Source organism: Cottoperca gobio, chromosome 16 (genome assembly GCF_900634415.1).
Source record: "Cottoperca gobio chromosome 16, fCotGob3.1, whole genome shotgun sequence".
Taxonomy (NCBI): Eukaryota; Metazoa; Chordata; class Actinopteri; order Perciformes; family Bovichtidae; genus Cottoperca; species Cottoperca gobio.
Window position 1 is genome coordinate 23,069,667 of NC_041370.1, and position 25,754 is coordinate 23,095,420.

At 40.8% G+C, this 25,754-nt stretch overlaps 1 protein-coding gene across 2 annotated transcripts in view; it reads left to right on the top strand.

The window, feature by feature from the left end:
• ldlrad4b (low density lipoprotein receptor class A domain containing 4b) overlaps positions 1-25,754 on the top strand; it is a 212,055-nt gene that overhangs the window by 87,155 nt on the left and 99,146 nt on the right. For both annotated transcript variants that reach the window (XM_029450880.1, XM_029450881.1), the window contains one exon: positions 11,894-12,034. In XM_029450880.1, coding sequence (XP_029306740.1) covers positions 11,894-12,034 — 141 coding nt within the window. The remainder of the gene's footprint in view (positions 1-11,893; positions 12,035-25,754) is intronic.

Sequence of the window (25,754 nt, forward strand, 5' to 3'; positions counted from 1 at the left end):
AGTTCTGCCCAAAGTATCCGGGATCATTTATCGTCAGTTTAAAATTACATGTTTGGTATTGCTGGAAACTTCAAATTATTGCCATAATGTTTCACCAAGGAATACATTACTTTCACCAAAACTGGCATATTATTGTTATTTAAGGTTCTACATTCAAATTTGTGTTTTAAGTGAGCCTTATGGAGGAGTTACTGGCCATCTTAGTCAAGGTTGATTGACTTTCACTGGTGGGAGCAGGGTTTTTCAACAAATTGTAGTGTTGAACTGCTGTTTTCTATGTTATGGTTATTATTATTATGGTTACATTCATGTATCCGAAAATTAAACAAATAAAATCCCAAATCTAAAAACTATATTTACAAAACGTTTTACAAATCAACTGTGATAGAGGGCGAATAAAAAAATGTATTGCATCAAAAATTCTTAATTGTAAATTAAGTAACTTTTATCAAAAGCATGGACCTTGACGAAGACTGTTGCAAAAAGCTGCTCTGAACGTCTGGGGATAAATTAAAATGAAACAAATATGTAGCAGCAAGGGCATTTATTAATATATGAAAATGAATATTCATCGTTTTTATTATAATGTCAATGCTTTTGGGAGATTTGTAATATTTGTAACATAGCTATATGATAATAAATAGTGTTTTTTATTGTATTTGCAATACCATTTACATCCCGGTTGTAATAAAGAGTAGGAGAATACATTCAAATACATCCTTATCCATTGGATCTTATAATGGTGATGTTGCCTTTGAAATTAAGTTTATATACTAGGCGAGGATAAAAGTCTTATTTTTTCTTTTGTTGCATCTCTATTTACTGTAGAATGGCAATATAAATGGGTTTACTTATGGATTCATATTCCATATTCATATTAGCTGCTTACCTTTTAAAGGAGACCAGAGTTTTGGGTGTGTTGTTTTTGCTGTTTTTTTCTAGTTCCAGGGCTTCAGAGGTTAAAGGGACTTAATAAACATAATACAATATTGCATAACAGTGCAGGGCAATAATAATTGATATTCATGCAACATGATGTCAGTGAATAAGTATTTTAATTCGTATATAAAATAAAGTTAAATCTTTTCATGGCAAAGACCAAACATACTCAAGCATTGTTTAAACAGTGGCTGTGTTCGAAATCGCATACTCCATCAGTATGAAGACAGACAGGAAAGGGGAAATCATATTCAAATATATGTATATATATATGTATGTGTATATATCTATACATATATATATATATATATATATATACAGTATATGTGTGTATGTATATGTTCCAGGCCAGCAGGAGTCCCCGAGACAGAGTAGATAGAGAGGGTTAAAACACAGTGTACGCTGCTGCCATATAGCGTGACTGCATCTCCCGCAGGCATACACAAGTACATTCACTTCCTGCCCAGAACACACACACACACACACACACACACACACACACACACACACACACACACACACACACACACACACACACACAGAAGAACAGTAGTGATGCACTGTCTGGACTGCAGAAAGGAGACACAGCCTGAAGGTCTCTCTCTACTTCTTTCTGTCACTCTCTCTCTCTATCTCTCTCTCTCTCTCCTTCGCTCTCTCTCCTTCACTGGGTGTCAATTGTGCTAAGTCAGCACAACTCTGACATGCTTAATTATCCTTGGTAGAGCCAGAGAAGGGAGAGTAGGAGACAGGGGGGGTGAAGAAATTAGGGATTAGAAAAGGAGACAAGAGGATAGATAGTGAGGAGAGGAGAAGAGATGATAAGACAAGGGGCGATAGGGAGTGAGGAGGGGAGACAGAGTCAAAAACAAGGCAGACAAAAGAAGAGGAGATGACGGGAGAGGCGGGAAGGAAGGAAAGGAAAAAGAGGAGGATGAGAGGATAGATACAAGAAAAAGAGGAGTGAGGCAGAAAGACAGCAGGTTGGAAAGATGCCCCAATCCTTCATGGCTCACAAACGCATCTGCAACACATTTATTACCATACCGCCCTGCAAAACTGCTGCTCGCCTCATATCAAGGATGCAGGCTGGAGGGCAGAGAGGGAGAGCAGGAGAAGGGAGAGTGATGGAGAACAAGAGTACAAGACTCTGGCAACTCACAGTTACCATAGAAAATGCAAACCTACTACATTGTGCATTATACTCAATGCAAACCTGGATTAAAAGTTGGATTGATATTTTCCAGGAAACACAAGAATTGTAGGACAGCATTAATGGAAAGTGTATTCCAAAAATGTTATACATGAACATTCGTTATATCGTCAAGAGGAGTGCTATTCAGCCTATTGTCCTCTAGTTTTGAAGGAACTGTATTTGATACTTACTGTCATCATGGTTAGCATTGTTTCCATTACCATGCCATGAAACGGCCAGAACTTGTAATAAAGAACAATACTAGTCCCTTTAAAAGGGTTTAGCATTACCATGCTAACATATGATGACACACAAACTTGCTAACACCAAAGCTGAGGCTGATGTAGTTAGTTGTGTAGATACTAGGTCAAACCAAAGTATCTGACCAATGGAAATGTGGACCTATGATACATTCATTGTCCCTGAGTATAACACAACTGAAGATCGTTCTTATTCCTCTTCTTCTATATGACGCTACATGAAAAGTTAAGGGATCAACCAAATCATTTGTATGCATCTACTTGGGAACGTTGTGTGTCTGGAACAAATTCTGTCACCATGATTCTAGTATGTGGAGATATTTCATGGGAAAGTGAAAACTTTGACTTTCTAGAATCTAGACGATAAGTCGGGATTCAGGGTATCACCAGAGTCCTTAGAATCCATCCTCTGGGAACTATGAATGTCTGTACACGGGTGTTGTGCTAATCTATGCGTTACCTATTCCCATCTGAATAAAGCTATCCACAGAGCCATGCTGCTAGCTTACAATCATTTTATTACTCCATGATGTCATTATGATAATAATAAAAAAATGGACAAGTCTTGTGAGATGGTATGCCTTAGTACAACATTAATGTTGGCACTTCATTGGAATGATAAAATTACTCAGTATAATCAGTTTTCTCCGCATGCAAAATCAATAGTGCCGTCTGTCTGCTGTGATGGTGAAATATACTTAGTGAGCATTAACTCTTACACACGGAGGGTCCAAGTTCCTTCTAATGGCCCTGCCTTCATACACACTGTGCTGTATTAGCAGTGTGCCTCCGCAATGCTACGCTGTGACTGCAGCAACAGCAGCCCACTGACTCTCGTTCACTCACACACGCATAGAAATACACACACATGGATACTTTGGTAGCCACATACCCAGAAACACTCTGATACACACACACTGCTAAAAACAAGTATCCGGCCCCCAGTCTGTCACTGGCAAGCGACGACTACACTTTGTTATATCACAGGCATAACCACAAACACACACACACACACACACACACACACACACACACACACACACACACACACACACTAGTCAAAGTGCAATTCACGTCACACATTTTCTGTCTGAGTCTGCATGAGCAGTTTTCTTCCTCACTGTGGGATTTGGTTTCTCCTTGCTGGAGAACATTGCAGGAGTTGAAAGTAACAGGAAATAGCAATAACAAAAAAAGCCCTCCCTCCGTCTCTCAGCAATCATTTCTTCGAAGACAAAGATTCCCTTTTGAGACCTTTGATGGGAAACGTTAGTTCTGCAAAGAATGAGCCGGCCGAAAGTCGATATCACACGTCCTGTTATACTCCACTGGTGTCATAATAGAGAGGTTAGACCAGTTTGGTTCAAATGTGGTAATCGTGTAGTTTAACTCTTCCTCTCATGTTAGTGATCCTCCGTTTCTGCTTCCTATCTCCTCCTGCTTTTCCCTCTATCAATCCTTATCATGTCCTCATTATCACCTTCATCCTCAGAGCTCTTATCACCCACAATCTCATCATCACCACCACCACCACCATCCTCCTCCTCTCTTCCTAATACTTGTTACTGCCACTTCCCTTTCTTCCCTCTGTTGCTCTTCCTGTCTATTGTTGCTGCTGCCATCTGTCCTTCTTTCTGCTCCTTGCATCCTTTCCTCTTCTCTTCGTATTCTTCCTCCTCCTCCGGTCTTGGTTCTCCCGCAGACCAAGCTGTTCCTTGCTCGCCTGTCGAAGCAGACAGGTTGACGGATTAGCTGAATGACAAACTGACGTCAGAGGAGATGACAGACAGGAAAAGAGGAGAGACACAAGAACAGTAAAAAAAGAGTGCGCGAGAAGAAGGGACAAAATGGGGAAATAAATTGACAGTAAAGAAAATGTCAGCTCCTGTGCTTACGCAAATCCAAGTTTACTGTAACTTGTGGTTGTTTGGCCAGTAAGTGGTGAATAAGTTATTACCACTTGCTTTACTGTTCAGAACACATGATATATTGCCAGCATTAGCTGACAGTAAAAACATGCACATTTCTTACGATATTTCTTTTCTCAAAATTCATCTACAAAGAAGTAGGGCTTGCATGTTATAAATTATTCACAGAGGGACAACATTCCCCTCATCCAAGGCTCCAGACCAACTTTTTGTACCGCTGTCCCAGAACCACCTGGCACACATGTACATGTACATGTACACATTGTAGCTTTATCAACATGGACCTTTGCAGGTAGAAAAACAGTAATAACATTTAGTTAGAGTCAGTTAAGTTTAGCTCAAGGGCGCCCAAAATCGAGTGTAGTACAGGCACCGTTAAAAAACCCCAAATATATATATATATGTATATATGAAAACTGTTTTTAGATGATAGCCTATCATCTACTCCCTCTAGTAGGGGGAAAAAAGGGAGTTTCTCCTTGTCAATAAAAATGCAGAATACAAGCAACTTAATGACGATCAGTGGCTGCTGGACATTTTTAACCGATCTGACCAACATGTTGAATAAGCTTAATTTAGAGTTGCAAGGAAAAAACTAAACCGTGGTCAACATGATCAGCTCAGGTAATGCTTTCAAACGAAAAATGGAGACCCAAGGGAAGGCATGTGCGCAACCTGACAGTGCACGCTTTGAGAAACGGTTTCAAGACTTTGCTTTACTCGAGCCAATTGCTACATTTACCATTTAGGCTACCCATTTAGGGAAGATATTGAAGTTGATTCACTCGCATCAAAGATTGCCACCCTGTTTCACCTGAACTCATCTGCAGTGGAGGATGAGATGCTGACAGGCTGACATTCAGCTGAAGTCCAGCGCTCATGGACAGTTTTGGAACTTACTCACAGAGTACCCAAACATGAGGACATGTGCTCCCTCCTTGACTGCATTATTTGGCTCTACTTATTGATGCGAGTCAGCCTTTTCCCACATGAAGATGATCAAGTCCAAGCACCGATCCACCACGACTGATGATCATCTGGAAGCCTGCTTGAGGCTGGCTGCCTGCAGTTACTGTTACTATGCAAACCTGTCATCAGTAGTGACCAGAAATGTATTGAATTGTATTTGTGCCATAAGGGTTCATGCAGTGTAGCAAGGTACGCCAACATATATTGTATATTTAAAGTATATTCAGTACATACTGTATATAAATACATTTATTTACCATTTTGTAATACAGGTAGATCATTTCGACCTGGTCATTTTAAAAGTAGCTCACAAGCCAAAACAGTGTGGGCCCCCCTGGACTTTAGCTCTTTTAAGTTATTTAACATTTGTGTTGCGTTATGTAACGATGTCATGAATATATGACTTTTCGAGCAGGCTTTAGCTCCTGTTCATTGAAAATAGTTTGCACCATTGCTTAATTGAGAATCAACCTTGTTCGCTTCACGAACAGTGAAATGAAAAGGCTCTTTCATTTGCTCCAGTTTGAGAGACGCTGTAGTTTTGACCTCTTACTCTGGACATTTCTACTATTTGTTTACATAACTGGATGAGGAAATCATACATGTAGCAGAGAAGGAGGGATGCTACTCAGCTGCAGTGAATGTAAGGACAAATATTAAGGTTATTATCGCTGTATAATCTAGGACTTGTGTACTGGTGTTGACGGTTTATGTTTACAACCCTATGCATGATACAGTATCTGCATCAGGACTGTGTGGGCATGTACAGACTGCACTTGATTGACATCCCTTCATTCTCCTATTAGTCCTGTTATTGTTCGATTACAGCTAAACTTCATTCAGACAGGGAAATGTAGGACATTACAATTCTTGTAGGCGTGTTTGCACGGCCAACATCTTGACTTGATATTGTATATACAGATATTACTAATAACGTTAATGATGCTGTTCTTTTGTGTCCCAGTAAGTCATGACAGTGAGCCAGCATGCACCAAACCAGGACCCAGAGCTGAAGCAGCTAAATGGAATTCAGCCATGCTTCATTTTATTATTTACTCCTGTGCTTTTCATGCTGTGAGGTGGCATAATTCCTTCTGTTAAAAAGGGCCTATTAATACCAAGTTTGCTGACATCGGAGTTTCCAGCACAGCTCCACCTAATTGTAATCGTTGGCACATCTTGGGTCTCTACTCTAAGTTTGAAATATTTTGAACAAGTTTGACTGCACACCATTCATTTGTAATGGGGTTTATCAGATTAAACATTTTGTTTATTTGTTTAATAAAACATTTTTGGATTACCATATTTTGATAGCATCCGATTTTTCATCAGTTCTCATTTTTAGCTGCTGTATGTTTGCGAAGGAGACACTTTGATCTGTGTTTGATTATTAGGTTTGATTATGACTTATTGTGCAAATTATAATGAAGGGGATTGAAAGACTAAACAGAAATGGCAGATTTCAAAAGATAACCTCCATTTTATCTTTTTATATTGTTGTGAATGTTCAACGGCAGAATAATGACATTTCTATCTGTAAAATAACTGTCAACCGTGACCTCTCATATCGTTTCTTTCAAGCTGTCGGATGGAGTAGACCTGAACGTGTTGGATGGTGTTCCTATTACTGCTTTTGTTTGCTTCCTGCTAATTTCTTCATTCTTCACATTTACGTTTCTGCTGATCAGATCTTGGCAGAACTTGGAGGAATCGTTCATCTCACCACTCAGTCTGGCATTTTCAAATCACACTAATTAACCTGTGTGTGTGTGTGTCTGTATTTGTAACAGACACACACAGCATGCATAATTCACTAGGGGATGACAGGTTCACTGTTGCCTTTCATTCTCCCATATTTCAAAGCTTTGCTTTAAATTCATGTGATAGCTGAACGGGAGAAAACGAAGAGCAGCGGAGGAGACATGATGGCCAGAAGATGGGAGACTAAAAGCAAATCCACAAAGTGAGAGGATAGAAGGGATAGTGAGAGGGGAAGAAGACAAGATGGGAGAGTAATAGAGAATGATAGAGCTGAAGAGGAGAGGATGGACAGAAGAGGAGATGAGACTGAAAGAAGAGGCGATCAGAGTAATAGATAAGATAAAATGAACGACAGAGCGAGGAGAGGAGAGGCTGGGCTAGTCACTGAGGCTTCACTAATTGCCACTCAGAAGAAGGGGAGAGGGCCTGTTCCAAAGAACGGTCATGCTGGTCTGTTCTTTGAATCGGATCTCTGTTCCTGCCTTTTTCCCCCCCGCCACTGTCTAGACAAGAGCAGAACAAGCTGTTCTTGTTATAGGAGGAAGAGGAGAAAATGTGCAGTGTCATTAGGTCGCTCACTGCCAGCCGAGCAAATCGGAAGGACTCGCTCCGGGAATGGGGCCTGCAAGGTGTTTGTTGGCTGTGCTGCTGTGTATATGTGCAGGTACTGAGTGCTGAGAGGACTGTGTGTGTTGATTACCTGCAACAAAACACAGCGCTCTTTGTGGGAAAGATTTTTATTTTTGCTTCCATATTCCATTTATTACCTCGCCAAGGATAAGAATTGAAAAAAAGATATGAATCCCGAGCAGAACAGTGGAGAATCTGACTGAGACTTCATTACAGCGGTCGATTAGACCTGCGTAATGACATTAAGTAATGAGTTTGGCGCACAGTCTGGCTGATTTGTTACTATGGCAAAGAAATCATTTGATTGAATATTTCAGTTGGAGTCTGAACCGTTCTATGAAGCAGGATTCATGTGTTAGACTAAACATCAAATGGTTCTGCAAAGACAAATCCCAAATAGCACTTTCTTGTTTTTTTCTTTTCCTTGTTGCTGTACAGATGTTTAAGGTCGATGTCATGTCGTCCTGGATCTTTCCAAGTTACTCAATTTTGAAGATTAAGCACCCAAAATAACCACTTGGCTGAACGGAGTGTTGTATCTGATGACCTCCTCAGTACTCTGCAGCCGTGAGTTGCTGTTTTCTCTATACTTGACACTTCCTGGCCTCAGGTTAGCTGTGCAGCCATTTGGTTGCAACGTGTAACCCCAAGCCTGCTATCGCATGTTATCCTATGTTAATGTTTTAGTTGTAGTAGTTTGGTATATTTATGGTGTATTCTACAGTATTCTTTATATTGTGTATTGTATTAAATAGATTATTTAGCTACAAATAGGCTACATCTCTCTGTTCTTGTGTTGATATGTATTTTTTACTCCAGTGTAAGATCTGGATAACATGAGGCTGTAACACCAGAATTTTGTTTTGTTATACAAAAATACTTAAATGCTTTGGTTTAACTTACTAAATTAAAAATCTCATTCTAACTGAAAAACGTTTTGAATTCCAAACGCCAGGATATCTCGGATAGCTGCTTCGAATTTGGCCAGTGTTGTTTTAATCCGTTTCTTATGAGTCCTGTAGTATTATGGAAGTGCAACACTATGTGTCCTCCTCTCAGGCCCTCATGTCAGCTGATACTGAGCTGATTGCAACATTCTCCCAAACAAAGCTTTCATTTAGGTTAGAAAGCTGCTCCAGCCCTGCAGAGTTCCTCCATGGTGTTGTGCTTTATAGCAGAAGGTTTTCTCTCTGCATCTCTCACAAAGCTTTTTCAACAACACTGTTGTTGAACCCGCCTCCTCCACTTAATTATTATTTGTTAAAGTCTGCGTGACTTTTAATTACAGTAATAATTGTGTTGGCAGTGATAAATTAGAGCCTTTATTTTGTGAAGTGTAGTGTAGTAATGTTTGTTCAGTAGTTGTTCAGGAGGGAATGAAGGCCTCCAGAATATGATTTATTAAAGTAAATACACAATACACCTAATGGGTTGCTATCCAGGTTACATTGTAAGTGTGTAATTCACAAACAGTCCACACACTTAATTATTAAACACTATTCCTCTCTGACTGGTGACAGTAAGTTTTGAAAACTGAAATGTGAAACACTCAAACAATGTCTCCTTTAAAAACAATTATGTGGTTCCTGTCAATACTTCACACACTCGTCAACAGTTTTCATTGGGAACTTGTATTTAGACACCAGCAGTGCAGACTGTGTGCTCTGTGGATTATCTTGAGTAACCAGGACATTGTTTCTGAAAAAAGCGAATTCCTGATGAGCGGTTCCTTCTTTGATGCTGGAAACCGCAAATTAAATTCCATTTACTTTGACAAGGACTCAGCAACAGTTACTTCAAACACTCTGCCAGTAAAACTCAAGCTATGTCCATAGATGTTACTTGGGGTATTGATAAAATAATGTGTTTTTGTTTTAGTGAACGTCTTGCACACAGGAAGACGATCAGTGCCCGGACACTGGTCCTCTCACTTTCACAGTTCCACTTTGATTTCCTCACTAAACTCTATAATACAGAAAAGAGAAACTCTGAATTGATAAAAAAAATGTTCATATGCTCATCTATGTTGCCTTCAATTATTGCCAGCACTTACAGCAATAAGCTTAATGAGTCGCAGAGGGCTTGGTGGACCAATTGCCCTGGGTTTAACCTGGAAGGGAGACAGCAGGCAAAACTCGGTGATGAATAAGTGCCTACACGTTTTTTGCTTGTTTTGTTTTATTTTAAAAAAAAAATTGTTAAATCCATGTTTTTATTTGCCGTTAAAGAAGCTCAGATTTAACCAAATTCAAAAAAGGCAGCAATGCAGTACACTCCTGAAACATTGTGGCACTCAGGATGGACAGTTTAAAAAAAGAACAAAATTGATGCAGCAGAACCAGGCATGCATACATCCCGCACAATGCAACTCTTCAATGACAGTCAAAGATTCGGTTGTGTTAAGCTTGTAGGGGCTAATGTAGTTTAGAGCGGGTCTGACTCACGTCTTTCTAACTCAACACCCCCCAGTTGGTTCGGGCTGAAGACTACAAGTTTGAAAAGGAAAACGATCTGGTGGTGTTGAGCTTACCAGACCTCTGTAGCAGCTCGAGGAACATTAGCTGCTACTAGCATAAGACACCAGCGGGCGTTTGCTCGAAACACCTTAAGTTAAGATTTTCCAAGTTAAGGTTTCCTTAACATGTGCACTTAAGTATTTGAAGATTTCTCCTTATCTTGGTCTTATACTTAAGAATTGACTGAATTACTGAATGTTACCAATGTAATCTTTTAATGCAGTCAGTGTTTTTCCTTAACTAAGCAACGCTTTTAAGGGATTCTGTGTGACACCCTTAAGTTAGACCCTCAGCTAAGGAGAACTTAAGCCTAAAGTGTCTTATTTAGGAGGAACTTGTGTTTTGGCCTAAGAATCTTCGACCGCACTGTATGTGGTCGTGTGGCATTGTGGGTTATGTAGGCGGCAATAAAAAATAAATGTATCTTGGTCTGTAGCGTTAGATCCTTTTTTATTTAAACGGTTCATTGTGAGTGCCACAGTTAGTTAAAGGAGTGCAATGCTAAATCAGTGGAGTACTCTTCACCTTTACAAAGAAATTACCTTTGTGGTTTCTGTTGAACTATAAAAGAGCCAACATATATACTGTATATAGTGTATTAAACACTTGCTGTCCATAAACCCAAACAATATTTTCTTCTTCTTAGAGTAGGCTATATAACCGTGCATGTGACTGTTTGTCATTCACGTTGTATTTATTTCCTCGTCTGTGCAGAGACTCTCCCTCTCTGGAGTGGTGGTGGCTCAGTGTGAGTGTAGCTCTCAGAGAAAGGCTGCACCGAACCACACACATCAAACTCCGAGGCTTATGAACATGGCCTTGCTTTCCAGTGCATCAAACACTTTGTTGTTGTTATTTTCACTTATTATGATTAGAGTTCAACATGATTATATATTCCCTCCAGAATATATATATATAAATATATATATTTCATTTTCACATTTAAAGGTTTGAGGTGTTTTGTTTTTTTTCACCAGATAGTGCTAATCAGGCATATTAATATTTAGGGGGAAAGAAGCGTTTTGGTAATAACTGTGACAGAAGCACATTATGGTTCGGGGCTGAGGCACATCAAAGGCCCGTTTGAAAAGCTGTTTATTTATTTGTTGTTTTGAACGAGAAGCCACTTTTTGTCTGACCTTGTTTTTGCGTGAACTCAACACATTAACTCTGCTTTGTGTTTGAGCTTACAGGTTAAAAACAAAACATATATCACATGACCTTGCACATTCTGAGGCGTAGATAACGCACATAGCAGCCAGTAGTTCTGATGTGTGTTCAGTTTATCAGTGCTATTACCCGTTTTAGAGTGTGCCTGCATGCACTACAATTGCAGTTTCACGGTTTGTGTGTGGGTGTACTTTCTTTTTGCATGAACACCTCTTGATTTTTTAAATTAAATTATTTCCATTAATAATGGTGTATTGTTAGTTTTTTAAAGGCTACTTTTTAGAACACAATTCTACATCTTCCCAGTGTTTCAACTACAGAAAAAGGAGCAGATCAATCAATTATATCATTCATTAAAAGCAATAAAGACTTACAGACCTTGAATGAACAAAACATGTTGTTCTCTTCGGATGCAAAGTGGAAACTCAGGTAAAGTATTTGCTTTAACCCTGAGAATGCAGCTCTATTGTGCTAAGGAATGTTTCTTCTCTTTCTACTTGTCCTACAACCCTCCCCGCTTTACAGAGTGCAAGTTCCACTGCACCAATGGGAATTGTTTGCGTCTGGGCTCGCTGATCTGCAACCAGCTGAATAACTGTGGGGACAACAGCGATGAGGAGAACTGCCCCGTGGTCACCCAGCACCCTCCACCGGGCATCTTCAACTGTGAGTGGTGCCTGTGCCCCCCTCTATGTACCTCACAACATCAAACAGCACAGATACATACACACTCACACTCACATGTCTCACTCTACCTTGTCAATCCCCAGTGAGCATATATGATGTGGATGCTAAGGTGCAACCTGGGGTCTTTTTGGGCGTGGTACTGCAAACCAACTTTCTATGGAGTATAATGAGTTCTAGGATCGCACTTTTGTGGCATCTAGATAAAAAGAAATGATGAAGTCTTGCACACTGTCAGCACAAAACTGACTGAAGAAGCTATACACAACACAACACAACAACCGTAACCTTTATAACAGAGCTACAGGCTATAGAATCACAAAGGGAGTCCAATCCCAGGAATATTCTTCATCTGCTCTCACAAGGACACAAAATCTATACGAGACAAACATGTGCGAACACGTCTGTGTAGTCACCCCTTATAGTATAAACAGAGCATGCATGTCCGCTCTCTGTGTCCGTGTCTGTTTTGACGTCTATCCAGTCCTTTTAGAAGCAAGGTCTTCAGTAACAGTTTTAGCCAGGGTGGACTCTGATGCCAGAGACCGTACTTTGAGTCCTGTATCCTACCAACAGTCACGTTGGTTTCTTTTAACCATGACTACTTTGTTTTAGCTGCCTAGACTTAACCAAACCACAGAGGCAGATCAAACGCCCCTCATGAATGAAACCACTGAAACTGACTTGTTGTTTGTACATGTGTGCATTAGGTGAAACACTATTTTGTGGCATCTACATTCAAAGCTAACATGTGGATGTTGTATAGAAACAATCCATAATGTGTCACTCACTGTACAAACATCGTATCACATTTCCAAAGGTCTGGTAAGATCCTATTGGGAGGTAAATACACAATAAACTGCCACAGGGTAGGACTCCTAAAGAAGCAAATCATTTAATTAATTTTCTTCCTCAAACGTTTTTCAACCTTTCCATTTCCGTGCAGTTTTTGTTTGAATCTTTTTGCTGCTTTCATAAGCACCCCTTCACCCCTCCACCAACCACCTCCTACCTCCCGCTGAGCAGCACTGTCCAGGGAACGAGATGAGAGTGTTCCCTCGACTCGTCACGATCAATGGGAACAGAGAGAGAGATAGAAAGAGAGGGAGATGGAGGGAGAGACAGAGAGAGAGAGAGAGGGTGAAGAACACCAATGGGCTCCGATGGCTGTCTGCCAGGCCACTTTGATGTGCTGCAGCGTTCTCTTTCAACAACTTTTAGGAGGAGAGGGAAAACTTTTTACAGCAGCACTTTCATCCTTGGCTCTGTGTGTGTGTGTGTGTGTCTGGCGGGTTACTTACCTTCCCCTCCATCTCTCCCTCCCGCCCTCCCTCCCTGCTTCACTCCCTCACCTCCCTACCCCAAATGCGCTTCACCTCTCAAACCCGCCAACCTTGTTGTTTTGTAAATTTATCTAACTTTTTTCTCTTTCTGTCTGCCCTTCTTTTCTTCCACAAGGCACTCGGAACGACCTTTTTTTTGTTATTATTATTTTGGGAGGGACGGTGGGGGGGTACTCATTTCCAATGGATAGAATCCTGAGCCGGGTGCTTAAAATATTTAGCTGTCTAGAGTGAATGTTAATGTGAGTGTCTGCAGCCAGCGTTATGGGAAAGCTGTACAATGATTGTAATTTTCTGAGCCGGTGCACATTTTCTGGTGATGCCTGACAGTGAGGGAGGGAGGGAGAAAGAGAGGGATGGGTGGAGGGAGAGAAGGAGAGAGAAAAAGAAAAGAACAGGTAGAGATTGCCAAAAACAGTGGCAGGGGATTGAAAAGAGTGCAGACGGACGAAGAGGGAGAAGAGAGAAAAAGAGGGAGTTGGAAGTGAGACAGAGAGCCAGACAGAGATATGGAGATGGACAGAGAGAGAGAGAGAGAGAGAGAGAGAGAGAGAGAGAGAGAGAGAGAGAGAGAGAGAGAGAGAGAGAGAGAGAGAGAGAGGGACGGGAGAGGGACATAGAAAATGTTTCTGTGGTAATGGAGTTTGCCATCTTGTTGTAGCCGCTGGCTGTTGCCGTGGCAGTGGCAGACAGATGGATCATGAATACTGTCTAGACACACTGCAGCCTGACACACTGCATCATCCCCCCCCCCCCCAACATCCTCTCTAGGGTGCCGTGGAACTGGCTCCCCTAAATGCACCGCAGTCGTTATTAATGGTATTAATTACACCTGTGTTTTTCCTGCAAAGAATGGCGAAATGTCTGCTGTGAAAAAGGTCCACGTTGAATCCAATAGAAGCAGATTCAGCATAATCCAAAAGATCTTTGCACTATTAAAGCATGATTTAAAGCTAGAAAATGTAACTTTTGAAAGAAGAAAAAACACCTTCTTCCTCTTTTAAATCAAAAGAGGAATGTATTGAACATAAAACACTAATAAATAAATAATACAATTTAATAATTGTGACTTTTAGCCACAGTGGACGCTGATTAGAAAAAGTGACAGAGTCAGCATTATCAATAACCACAGCCCTCATCTCTATGCTAAATTAAAAAACAAGGAAGTAATGAATGTACCATGACAAAACCGTTATACTTGCTTTCCTTGTAGCAGCCACAACAAATCAAGTGTTGAGTGGAATTGATTTTCTGTGGAAATGCTGCTGCTGTGTACACTATGACTCAGAACTATAGTAAAATACAAATTAGAACTGGGGTATGGGATGTTATTTAGAAAAGGCATACTTTGAAAAATGCATACAATATTCTTAAGATGTATACATTTCTTTATTAATATTATTAAGCACACTGCATTAACTTTGCTATAATGTGACTTCAAATTATATAAAAAATATAAAAATGGGTGACAAATCAAAGGAGAATGACTGCACTCATTAACACACATAATGCTTTCTGTGACTTATAATGAATGATAAATGATGCTCTTTATGAACTAGAGGTAGCTTATAATACGTTATGACCACCTATACTCACCTATACACACATCAACGATCCACTGTAGTAAGGACTAATAGTATGCTCTAATAGTCCATGCAGTATCATGGACATGTTGAGAAAAGTTTTAATTTTTCATGCATTTAAAATAATCTAAGCTGCATCATAAGTGATTGTCATGCATGAAAATGCATTGCCCTTTACTTACCACCAACCATGAAACATTAAAAGGAAGCATGCATTGTTACAGATGCATCAACATGTACTTCACTTTACCTAAAACATAAAATGATAACTTATGGTACTGCATGAACTATTAAAGAGTCCTTACTGCAGTCATAATGTATTATAAGCCCATCAGTCAACCTCTAGTTTATAACTAGCCAAGAGCGCGTCATCTATTGCAGTCTGTCCGTCCTGGGAGAGGGATCCTCCTCAGTTTCTCTCTGAGGTTTATAACATATTTCCCCATTAATTGTAGGGTTTCTTTTGGGGAGTTTTTCCTTGTGTGCTGGAAGGGTCTAAGGACAGAGCATCGTATGCTGTACACAGTCTGTAAAACCACCTGAGGCAAAAATAAATAAATTGTGATATTAGGCTATATAACAAAATTGTGACTGATTGATTGATTGAGCATCCATACGATGTGTATAATTCATTATAAGTCACATCTATAATGTTTTATGACAGCATTATGAATGCATGATAATTCACTATGAAGGCCTCATAATGAGTGCATTATGAGGCCTGTAGGCCACACTACAGGTGTGGTCTTCATAAAGAAGTGTTACCGGAACGCTGTTCATCCCCCCCAATTGAGTTTCAAACAGCTGCTCTATACACTTGTGCTGGAACAACACTACACTAACACTTTATGTTCAGTTTTCCCTTTAATGTGTCAGCTGTGTGTTGGCACATGAAATCTTCATCCTCCTCTTTATATTGTACAACCATGAAGCTAGAAATAGTCCCTTCTGTAACTCGTAACTCTCCCAACCAAACATCTCGCAGAGCAGTCGATGCTGGGAAACACCTAAACAGGCTTGTAGTCTTACTGAGTCTTCAGCTCTGCTTTCTGCCTGATGGCCTCTCACTTCCTTGTAAATCAGAGAGACGCTGTATCTTGCTATGTCAAATTTGTCAACCCCATCTCCGCAATCACCCCAGTTGTTCAAGCTCCAAGCTAACATCCCTGCATGTACCAGTCCAAACCTATAGGACCCCAATATACCTCTAAACAGATACATTCAAGGTTTTGTCTACACTACACTGTTTACATGGGCAGACTTGTTTAGGCATATGCTGTTGGCTTGTACAGCCCGTGTGTCATCAATATAAATAAAATGTTCACTTTGCTCCTCTGTAATTTAAACCATCATTTCGAGCAACATTTTAGTTTGTAATAGACTTTCAGCAGGACAAAGTCACAAGCCTCCCAGAGGTTCGTGTTGGCTTACCTTTTTAACCAGCAACAGTGAACAGCGAGCGCATGCCATAGTTGTTGGCAGTTCTGTGTCATCCACACGCCATGCACACATCTATGAGGTCTACTAGGTAAAACACAGTCTATTTAAATCACTTTGCTGATGAGTTGGTATCATTTAACCATTACAGGAGAAGAGGATGCAACAAGATGACATCATTAAAGGAGCTCAAATCAAACATGAACAAAAAACATGTAGAAAACATTATGTAAATATTGCATTTACGTTTATAGACAAATTGAAAATCTGCTTAAAATCAGGTGGATGGAATCGAGCCAGTTTAAACTAAGCTTAGATCATAGGTTATTTCATGTGCAGTATAATGATAATTTGTCATCCTGACATCAACATGTGCAAAACATTCAGCCACCAAACCTACAGACTTGTAGATCCTCAGAAAGAATGTTCTAGCTGCTTTATTACTGCACGTTCTTACCATCAAGCCTAATAAAACTACTGCTGCAATATCCGTCACTCTCCAAATAGCAGGAAAGACCCATGTTGATCTTTGAGGGATCTTTCAAAGAGTAGTGGTTGTCTAAAGCACCATTTAGCACACAAAAAATATTCGAGGAAGAATATATGTTTTTCAAAAGGTGGACCATAGAAGATCATGAGGTGAATGCTACATGCTGCCGCTTCACTTTGGCCGGGCTTGTCTTGGCTTTCTTACCTTGTTAAGCTTTGCTGAAGTGTGAAGAGGGGACATGGAAGGACAATAGAGGATGGCTTGGATCGATGTACAACTCTAGCTTAGCCATTGATTCCAGTCCAGTGTGAACGACACTTCAATAGCATCTAGCGAGCCTCCAGGCTCGCTGATTGATTCTGTTTGTGTTGGAGATTCCTAACTCTGTGAAGGCTCATTATTGACTACCATTCCAGACTGCCTTGGACAGGCTGCTGTGTACCACTGATAGCTTCAACATTTTTTTATGATGCAACACAGTAGCTTTTTCTTACCATCCTAAGAAAGAATTTAAGAGGAATCTAAGGTCACTTCTGTGTTGGCAGTAGAGCACCTCCCTTTGTCGTAGCGGGGAAGGTCATCCCTGCTTCCTTTTCCCTTCTGGGTTTTAGCCGTCTCTGTTTTGGGATTTTTGCTTTTTTTGTTAATCTGTATATGAATTCAGTCTGTCACCATTAATTTATGTATGCTGTGATCAGTTTTACAAAGATTGATTTTTTGACTAACAGTTTTGAAGGACAAAATAACAGGATTAAAGACACGTGTTTTTTGTCTCGACAGTCTTACTTGGTCAGATATGACCAGTAGCTTATGGGGGCTAATGTTAGCAAACTTTTGTCATCTTACCTAATGATGATGACTTTACTTTTGTTAAGTCTCTTTGATGTAGTAAAAGTATCACTTTGAAGCTGCATTAATTGATTTTTGGCCACTTTGGGGGAAAGCTGAAAACACTGACACATCATCACCTTATGAAGTTATGACGAATGTGATAGGAAACAATTTCCTACTTACACATTGATTAAATACAGAGCAGTATAAGCATTGGTTTCATGTTTTAAGCAAACTGACACATTTCAGCCTTCTGTTTTGCTCTGTTTTGCATCAATAACTGCTGCAGCTGAAGACGGAGTTTATGGGCCCTAAAACCAAAACAATGGTTTTCTGTAGCTTATTCCTGGAGGAGGAAGTAACATTCATTTTTTACCACTTGAAATTATGAATATTCTACCTCTACCATATTTTTACCTCTTTACTTAAGATTTCATTAAACCTTTTATTTTTATTTCTACCAAATAAACCAAAGCACTGACAACGAGGAAGATCTGAGAGGAGGATCACCTCTTTCACATTATGCATAGTCCTTATACCCTATGTTAATATGGAAATATTGACCAGTGAATCTATTAAAGACTAAAGACAATTCTGAGAAATGAAGTGGCATTATCCTGTTACGCAGTTGTGGACACTTTTTCTTTTTTGAAGGGGCAGGCTTTTTTCCCTTTATTATACAGCACAGTGGAAGAGAGACAGGAACAGGGGAAAGAGAGGGGATGACATGCAGTAAGGGACTCAGCCTTAGTACATGGGCCACGCAGTATAACATCTGTCATCATGTATAAGGTTCAGTTTGGCAAAGTTCTAAAAGAAAACAGGTGCCACTCTTTTGGCATGAAAGTTTAATGCAAATTATCTGTTAAAGTGTCTGTTGAAGATTGAAGAGAATTATAGCAAGTATTACTAGAGTATGGTAGCTTTACCAGTTTACACACCTTTTAAGTATCAAACTCTCAGATGGCCTCTGTTCACTTCATGGGACCACAGTGGAGTTACAGTACCTCACCAGTGAAGTGCTGCTCCCTCTCTAAAGCGCTGGTTACTGTTTCTTGTATTTTCATTGAGCAGCGAGGAAGTTTGCAGCGAGTGATGTCTAGACGTGTGTTTCTAACTTCATACTAGGGGCCAAGGTTGGTCTCTTGGATGGTGATGAGAGATCCTCTGATTTAGTGGTGTCTTATCTTTATTCTGATGTCCAAATCAAACTTTGTTGAGAAAAACCTAAATCTGTGTAGAGCTATTTCACAAAATCCCAGTTTGAACCGTCCGTAATGGTTGTGTTATCGATCGCCATTGAAGTTTCTGTTAAGTGCTTCTTATTGTCTGGCCCTGTGATATGGCCACCAGATTAGATTAGTGTGTTTTATGTTTTTCAAGAGCTGTAGTGATGTTATCCTCTATACAGCTGACATGTCCTGGCACCCATGTTAATTTGATGTTTCAACCTCGAATGGGTTCAGCCGTTTGCAGTGATTGAAGCTGAAACTATTTATCCACTCCCATTATTAGATCCAGCCCAGTGGTCATTCCTGTCCTAGTGTTGGCTTTGAAGATCACAGAACCATATTATCTTGAGTTCAGTCTTCTATGCTTTTTCCTTACCCGGGGCTCTCCAACTGTCTCTGTCTCTACTTCCTCCCTGCTTTTCATCACTTAGCCTAATCTCATAGTTGAACAAGCCTCTGGTTAGCTGTCTTCTCTCCTCCTTCCATCTTCCTTTCCTCCTCCATCCTGTCTGCTTCCTTCTTTTACCCCCTTATCTTCCTTTTCACTCAGTTTTGACCCTAAAGCCCATGTTGGGTGACTTGCTGTGTACTTATAGTGTCAACATGGTGGAGTCTCACTCTTTGCAGCTGTTTTCATTACCAGGACTTGAGCTCCACAGTGACTCAGAGGTCAGTTAGGCAGCAAATGAATGTCGCTGCAGGATGCTGCTAATTGAATGGTTGGATCGAGGCATTGATGGGGGAGGGATGGAAGATGTGCCGGTCAATGAACAGCCGGAATAACAAATGGCCAAATAAATCGACCCCCAGAAACACAGAAAAGAAACACCCAGCCGTGCACGAAACAACACCACAGGCCAACACGGGCCACCCTCGAACCACGCCACGCCCCAGAAAGGGGTTTGCATAGGCTTGTGTTTCAAAGGTTTAGCATACAAATCAAGCGTCTTTGAGTTTTAAGCGTCTTTGAGTTTCTAGAAAAGTGCTATACAAATCGAATGTATTATTATTATTATTATTATTATTATTATTATTATTATTATTATTATTATTATTATTATTATTATTATTATCATTATCGCTGTAGTTAGACAGTAGTGACCTCCAGACCAAAGGCAGGACTGGGAAACGTGTCTTCGTGAATGTGTGTGCAAGGCAGAATTGTACATGCAGACAGTATGGGTGATTTAAAATATTTAAAACCAATGGTGGGGAGCATAATCAAATCAAATCAAATGTATTTGTATAGCCCAATATCAAAAATTATACATTTGTCTCAGTGTGCTTTACAGACTGTACAGGTTACGACACCCTCTGTCCTTAGACCCTTGCATCGCACAAGGAAAAACTTCCTAAAAGAAACCCCATAACTTAAGGGGGGAAAATGGAAGAAACCTCAGGGAGAGCAACTGAGGAGGGATCCCTCTCCCAGGATGGACAGACGTGCAATAGATGTCGTATGTTCAGGATAAACAACATAGTACAAATACAACATTTGACAGAAAATTATGTTGTGTTGAAAAAGAGAAAGTTTGGATGAATCCAGGAAAATGTCAAAAAGGCTTCCCGGTGTCCAGCAGGACCAGGGCAGCAGGCGCAGCCACGATTCCTGATCCTGACGTAAACTTTATCAGTGGCAACCTGCCACATGAGACACAGACACATAACGAGTTAGTAACATACATTTACATAAATGCATACAGATAGAGAGGGAGAAGGGGAGAGGGAGGGGAGGAGAGAGGAAGAGAAGGAAGAGAGCAGGGAGGTGTCCCCCAGCAGTCTAAGTCTATAGCAGCATAACTAGGGGCTGATCCAGGGCAAACCTGAGCCAGCCCTTACTATAAGCTTTATCAAAAAGGAAAGTCTTTAGCCTACTCTTAAATGTGGAGAGGGTGTCTGCCTCCCGAACACAAACTGGAAGCTGGTTCCACTGGAGAGGAGCTTGAAAGCTGAAGGCTCTGGCTCCCATTGTACTCTTAGAGACTCTAGGAACTACAAGTAACCCTGCAGTCTGGGAGTGCAATGCTCTAGTTGGTTTACAAGGTACTAAAAGGAGATCTTTAAGATATGCTGGAGCCTGACCATTAATTGATTTGTAAGTCAGGAGAAGGATTTTGAATTCTATTCAGTATTTTATCGGGAGCCAGTGCAGAGCAGCTAATACAGGAGTAATATGATCCCATTTCCTTGTTCTTGTCAATACACGTGCCGCTGCATTTTGTATCAACTGAAGAGTCTTATCCGACTTTTTGGGACAACCTGATAACAATGAATTGCAGTAATCCAGCCTTGAAGTAACAAATGCATGGACTAGTTTTTCTGCATCATTTTGAGACGTAGACGTAGACGTTGTTACGTAGATGAAAGAAGGCAGTCCTTGAGATTTGTTTTATGTGGGAGTTAAAAGACAGATCCTGATCAAAGATGATGCCAAGATTCCTTACAGTGGTGCTGGAGGCCAAATTAATGCCATCCAGAGCTTCTATGTCATTAGAAAATGCGTTTCGGGGGCGTTTAGGGCCAAGTCTAATAACTTGTCTGTTGCTAGACATCCAAGTTTTTATGTCCTTAAGGCATGCTTGAAGTTTAGCCAATTGATTGGTTTCATCTGGTTTAATTGATAGATATAATTGGGTATCATCCGCATAACAATGAAAGTTTATAGAGTGGTTCTTTATAATATTGCCCAAAGGAAGCATAAAGAAGGTGAATAGAATCGGTCCAAGTAAAGAACCCTGCGGAACTCCAAGACTGACTTTGTCTGTCATGGAGGATTTATTGTTAACACATACAAATTGAAATCGCTCAGATAAATAGGACTTGAACCAGCTTAATATACCCGTATAATATTTGAGGAGAGACTTCAGATGTTTGGTCCAAAGTATACTGGAGCACACGGGAAGGCAAGAAAATGCATCTTCATCAGAGTCTCTCAGAGTCTGTTTGGTGATTCTGATGAAGACGAACACATTCACCAGACCATGGGAGTGGACCTGCTGCCTCAGAGCATTCTGGGATGCTGGATGCGGCTCTGCGTGGTTGTGATCTAAAGACGCATTTTCTGTACAGTTAAAATCCCCTCCCAAGAATAAAAGATCCCCTGCGCACAGCCATTTAAAACATCATTAACTTTTTGTATAAACAGCTTCCTCTCTGCACCGATTGTTGGGGCATACACATTTATAAAAACAGCTGAAAAAAGACTAAAAGCAACCTCCCCTCGATAAATTGCTCAACCTCCAGTGAGACTGGAGTAAAAGACTTGGAGAAGAATAAGTCCACTCCTCCACTGAGAGAAGTGTTGAGACTTAAAATGACTTCCCCTTCCCACTCTCTCCTCCAGTCTATCTCATTAAAACTGTCACTGTACATTTCTTGTAAAACAAAAGTACATCAAGTACATTTTTTTAATACTCTGGTTCCATTCACATTTAAAACACCCACTCTGAAAGTATCCATCACTACTGAGATGTTAAAAACATTAAAACAAAAAAATATATTATTTAAAACATGCATCATCAAAATGTATTTGTTTTTTTACTTTTACCGCAAGTTTCTTTAATCTATAATACTCTTGGTCAGTGAGGCCGGACTCCTCTTTGACTCATATGGAGTCTGGCTGAGGTATTAAAAACTACCAAATCTGGAAAGTAATCCTCCACCCTTACACCATGTTAGCTTTTAGTTTGTTGGAGGAAAACTTTTAAACTTTCAGTCGTATACATTTTTTCCTTCTGACTGTTACTTAAATTAAAACCAGGGATATCACACACACTCTTCCTCACTAAGACTCTCGTCCGTCTGTCCCTGCCTTGTCACAGTCTGTCCCTCTTTCCCAACTTTACTGTTTTTAGCATCACTGGATGCCTTCTTTGACCTTTTCTTACGTTTGGCAGCAGGTTTTTTGTTGTACTGTCTCCAGTGCCGCTGCTGCCTCTTCCTCCTCCATCTCCGCTTCCTCTACATGCTCACTCCATGTAACCCTTTCTGTGACCAGACGGAGCTAGGTCCCAGCGCCCCGGACAAGCTCTTGCGGTGCGTCCCTTCTCCCCGCAACCAAAACATTTCATACCCGATGAGGTGGCAAAAATCACGTAATCCCAATAATCTACTCTAACATGGAAGTGGAGGTTGAGCTCCACATCCCGGTTATTAAGAATCATATACAGCTGTCTACGGTGAGACACTACATGTTTAAGTAACTGAGACTTACATCCAGACAGGATCTTTTTCACCGGGGAAACAACTTTCCCATGTCTGGACAGCTCTCTGCTGAGAAACTCATCAGTTATGAACAGAGGGACGTTAGAAATAACAACTTTGGTTGCGGGTTGCGGGAAAGGCATTACCTGCACAAACAAATCGTTCACCATGATACCTGTCTCGATAACGCGGTTCACCTTCTCCAGCTGGTCCAGGAAAATGACAACAGCGCCATTCATCCAAGCCAGTGACTTAATACTGCTGTGTCCGACCTTTTGCCTCACAGCTAAACCTATTTATTCCACCCATACTGTCTGTTATCACGGCCCTGCGGCAGAACATCGGTATGGAACCAGAGGCCAGACTCTCGTTAAAAACATCTAAAAGATCTGTTGCTAAAATTTCCCAATATGCTTTAAAAATCTCAACAGTGAGGCCGTCGATACCGGGAGCCCACCGTGTTTGCATGCTATGCAGAGCAGTCTGTAGTTCCCGTGTAGTCAACGGCCCCTCCAGCTGTGAGTTGGTTTCCTCGGATACCCGAGTTAGTCCCCCTAAAAACCCCTTTAAAAGTGTTTCCTCCCCGTCATACTCACTCGAGTATAGGGAGGAATAAAAACTCACAGCCCGCGTTCTGATCTGGCTTGGTTCCGTTATTTCTTGCCCTGTGACTGAGAGCAGTGAGTGGATTACCCTCTTCTGTCCGTTCTTCTTCTCCAGGCCGAAGAAGAAGCTAGATGGAGCATCCATTTCGGTGGCGTTTTGGAACCGGGACCGGACCAGTGCGCCCTGGACTTTACTTTGAGGATTTCAATATATCCTCGATCTCCTGTGGACTCACTGATTTGTTCTAGTTCCACTATATCACCCTCCAGGTCTTTCATAGATCTGGTGATGTCGTATGTGACATTGAGAGTGTGCTGCCGACAAAGCATTTTAATTTCAGTCTTACCATGGTCCCACCACTGCCTAAGACTGTTAAAATCACACTTCCTCTGCCTAAAAACACTCCAGAAATAAATCAAAGCTTCTCTAAATTTTTTTATCAAATGTTAAAACTGAGTTAAAGTGCCAGTATGCACTTCTTGGCAACATATTTATAATAAAAACATTACATAAAAGCAAAGAGTGATCTGTAAAACCAGTAGGTATAATATTGCACATTTAAAAAATGTTAAAATGATGTTTAAAACAATAAATATGATCTAACCTGGCAGAGGAAATCCTATTTTTTCTGCAGTGGGACCATGTGTATTGTTTAGCATCTGCGTTCATCCTCCACCATACATCCACCAGACCATGAGAGTGGACCAGCTGCCTCAGAACATGCTGGGACGCTGGATGTGGCTCTGTGTGGTTCCGATCTAAAAAAGCATTTTCTGTACAGTTAAAATCCCCCCCCAACAATAAAAAATCCTCCGAGGAACAGCTATTTAAAACATCATTAATTTTTTGTAAAAACAACTTCCTCTCTGCACCGATTGTTGCGGCATACACAATTATAAAAACAGCATTAAAAAGGTCAAACCGGGCTTTTACTAAAAGCAACCTCCCCTCGATAAAATGCTCGACCTCCAGTGAGACTGGAGTAAAACAATTTGGAGAAGAGGAAGCCCACTCCTCCACTAATAGATGTGTTGTGGCTTAAAACCTTCCCACTCCCTCCTCCAGTCTATCTCGACAAAGCTGTCGCTGTGCGTCTCCTGTAAAAAAGGACATCAACGTGTTTTAATTTTGCAGTTTCATATATTTGCGTCCTTTTTTTTTTTTTAACTCTGGCTCCGTTCACATTTAAAACACCCACTTTAAAAGTATCCATGGCTGAGATTTTAAAATAAAAAATAAAAACAAATAAATAAAGTAAAACACCCATCATCACTACTACATCACCCACTTCCTTTACCTCTTCTACTCTTACCTCACCCACCTCCTCTCCACCACCCACCTCATGTACTACTACTACATCACCCACCTCCTTTAAATCTTCTACTCTTACCCCACCCACCTCTTCTACACCACCCATCTCCTCTACCTCGTCTCCTTCCAAACCACCTGACTCCCCCTGCACTTTCTGTCCCTCTTTTTTTTCTTCTTTTTTTCCCCCATTCTTTTCCACCACACCAAGTGAATTAACACCACCTATCCCATGCACAAAGCTGGACATGCTCCGCTCACCGTAATACCTGTCTCGATGACGCGGTGCACCCTCTCCACCTGTTCCAGGAAGATGACAACTGCCCCGTTCATCCATGGCAGAGACTTCACACTGCCATGTCCGACCTTGTCTCCCACAGCTAACCCGATCTCCTCAACACTACACGGGAAGCCGGCTGATATTTTGATCCCATGCTTCCTCATGAATTTGGTGTAGTCTCCATTTGCCATGACGTCAGACGGCGGCCAGCAGAACACCGCTAGGAGAAAAACACCCAAAAGCACCCCGACTATCCACCAAAACGCACCAAAAAGTAAACTAAATCAAACTGTCACAAATTAACTAAGCTAAGTCAAACCCATTATTAAATAAATAAACAAAAAGAAAGTATCGAAATAGCACCCGCTCAGCATCTCACTCACACAACC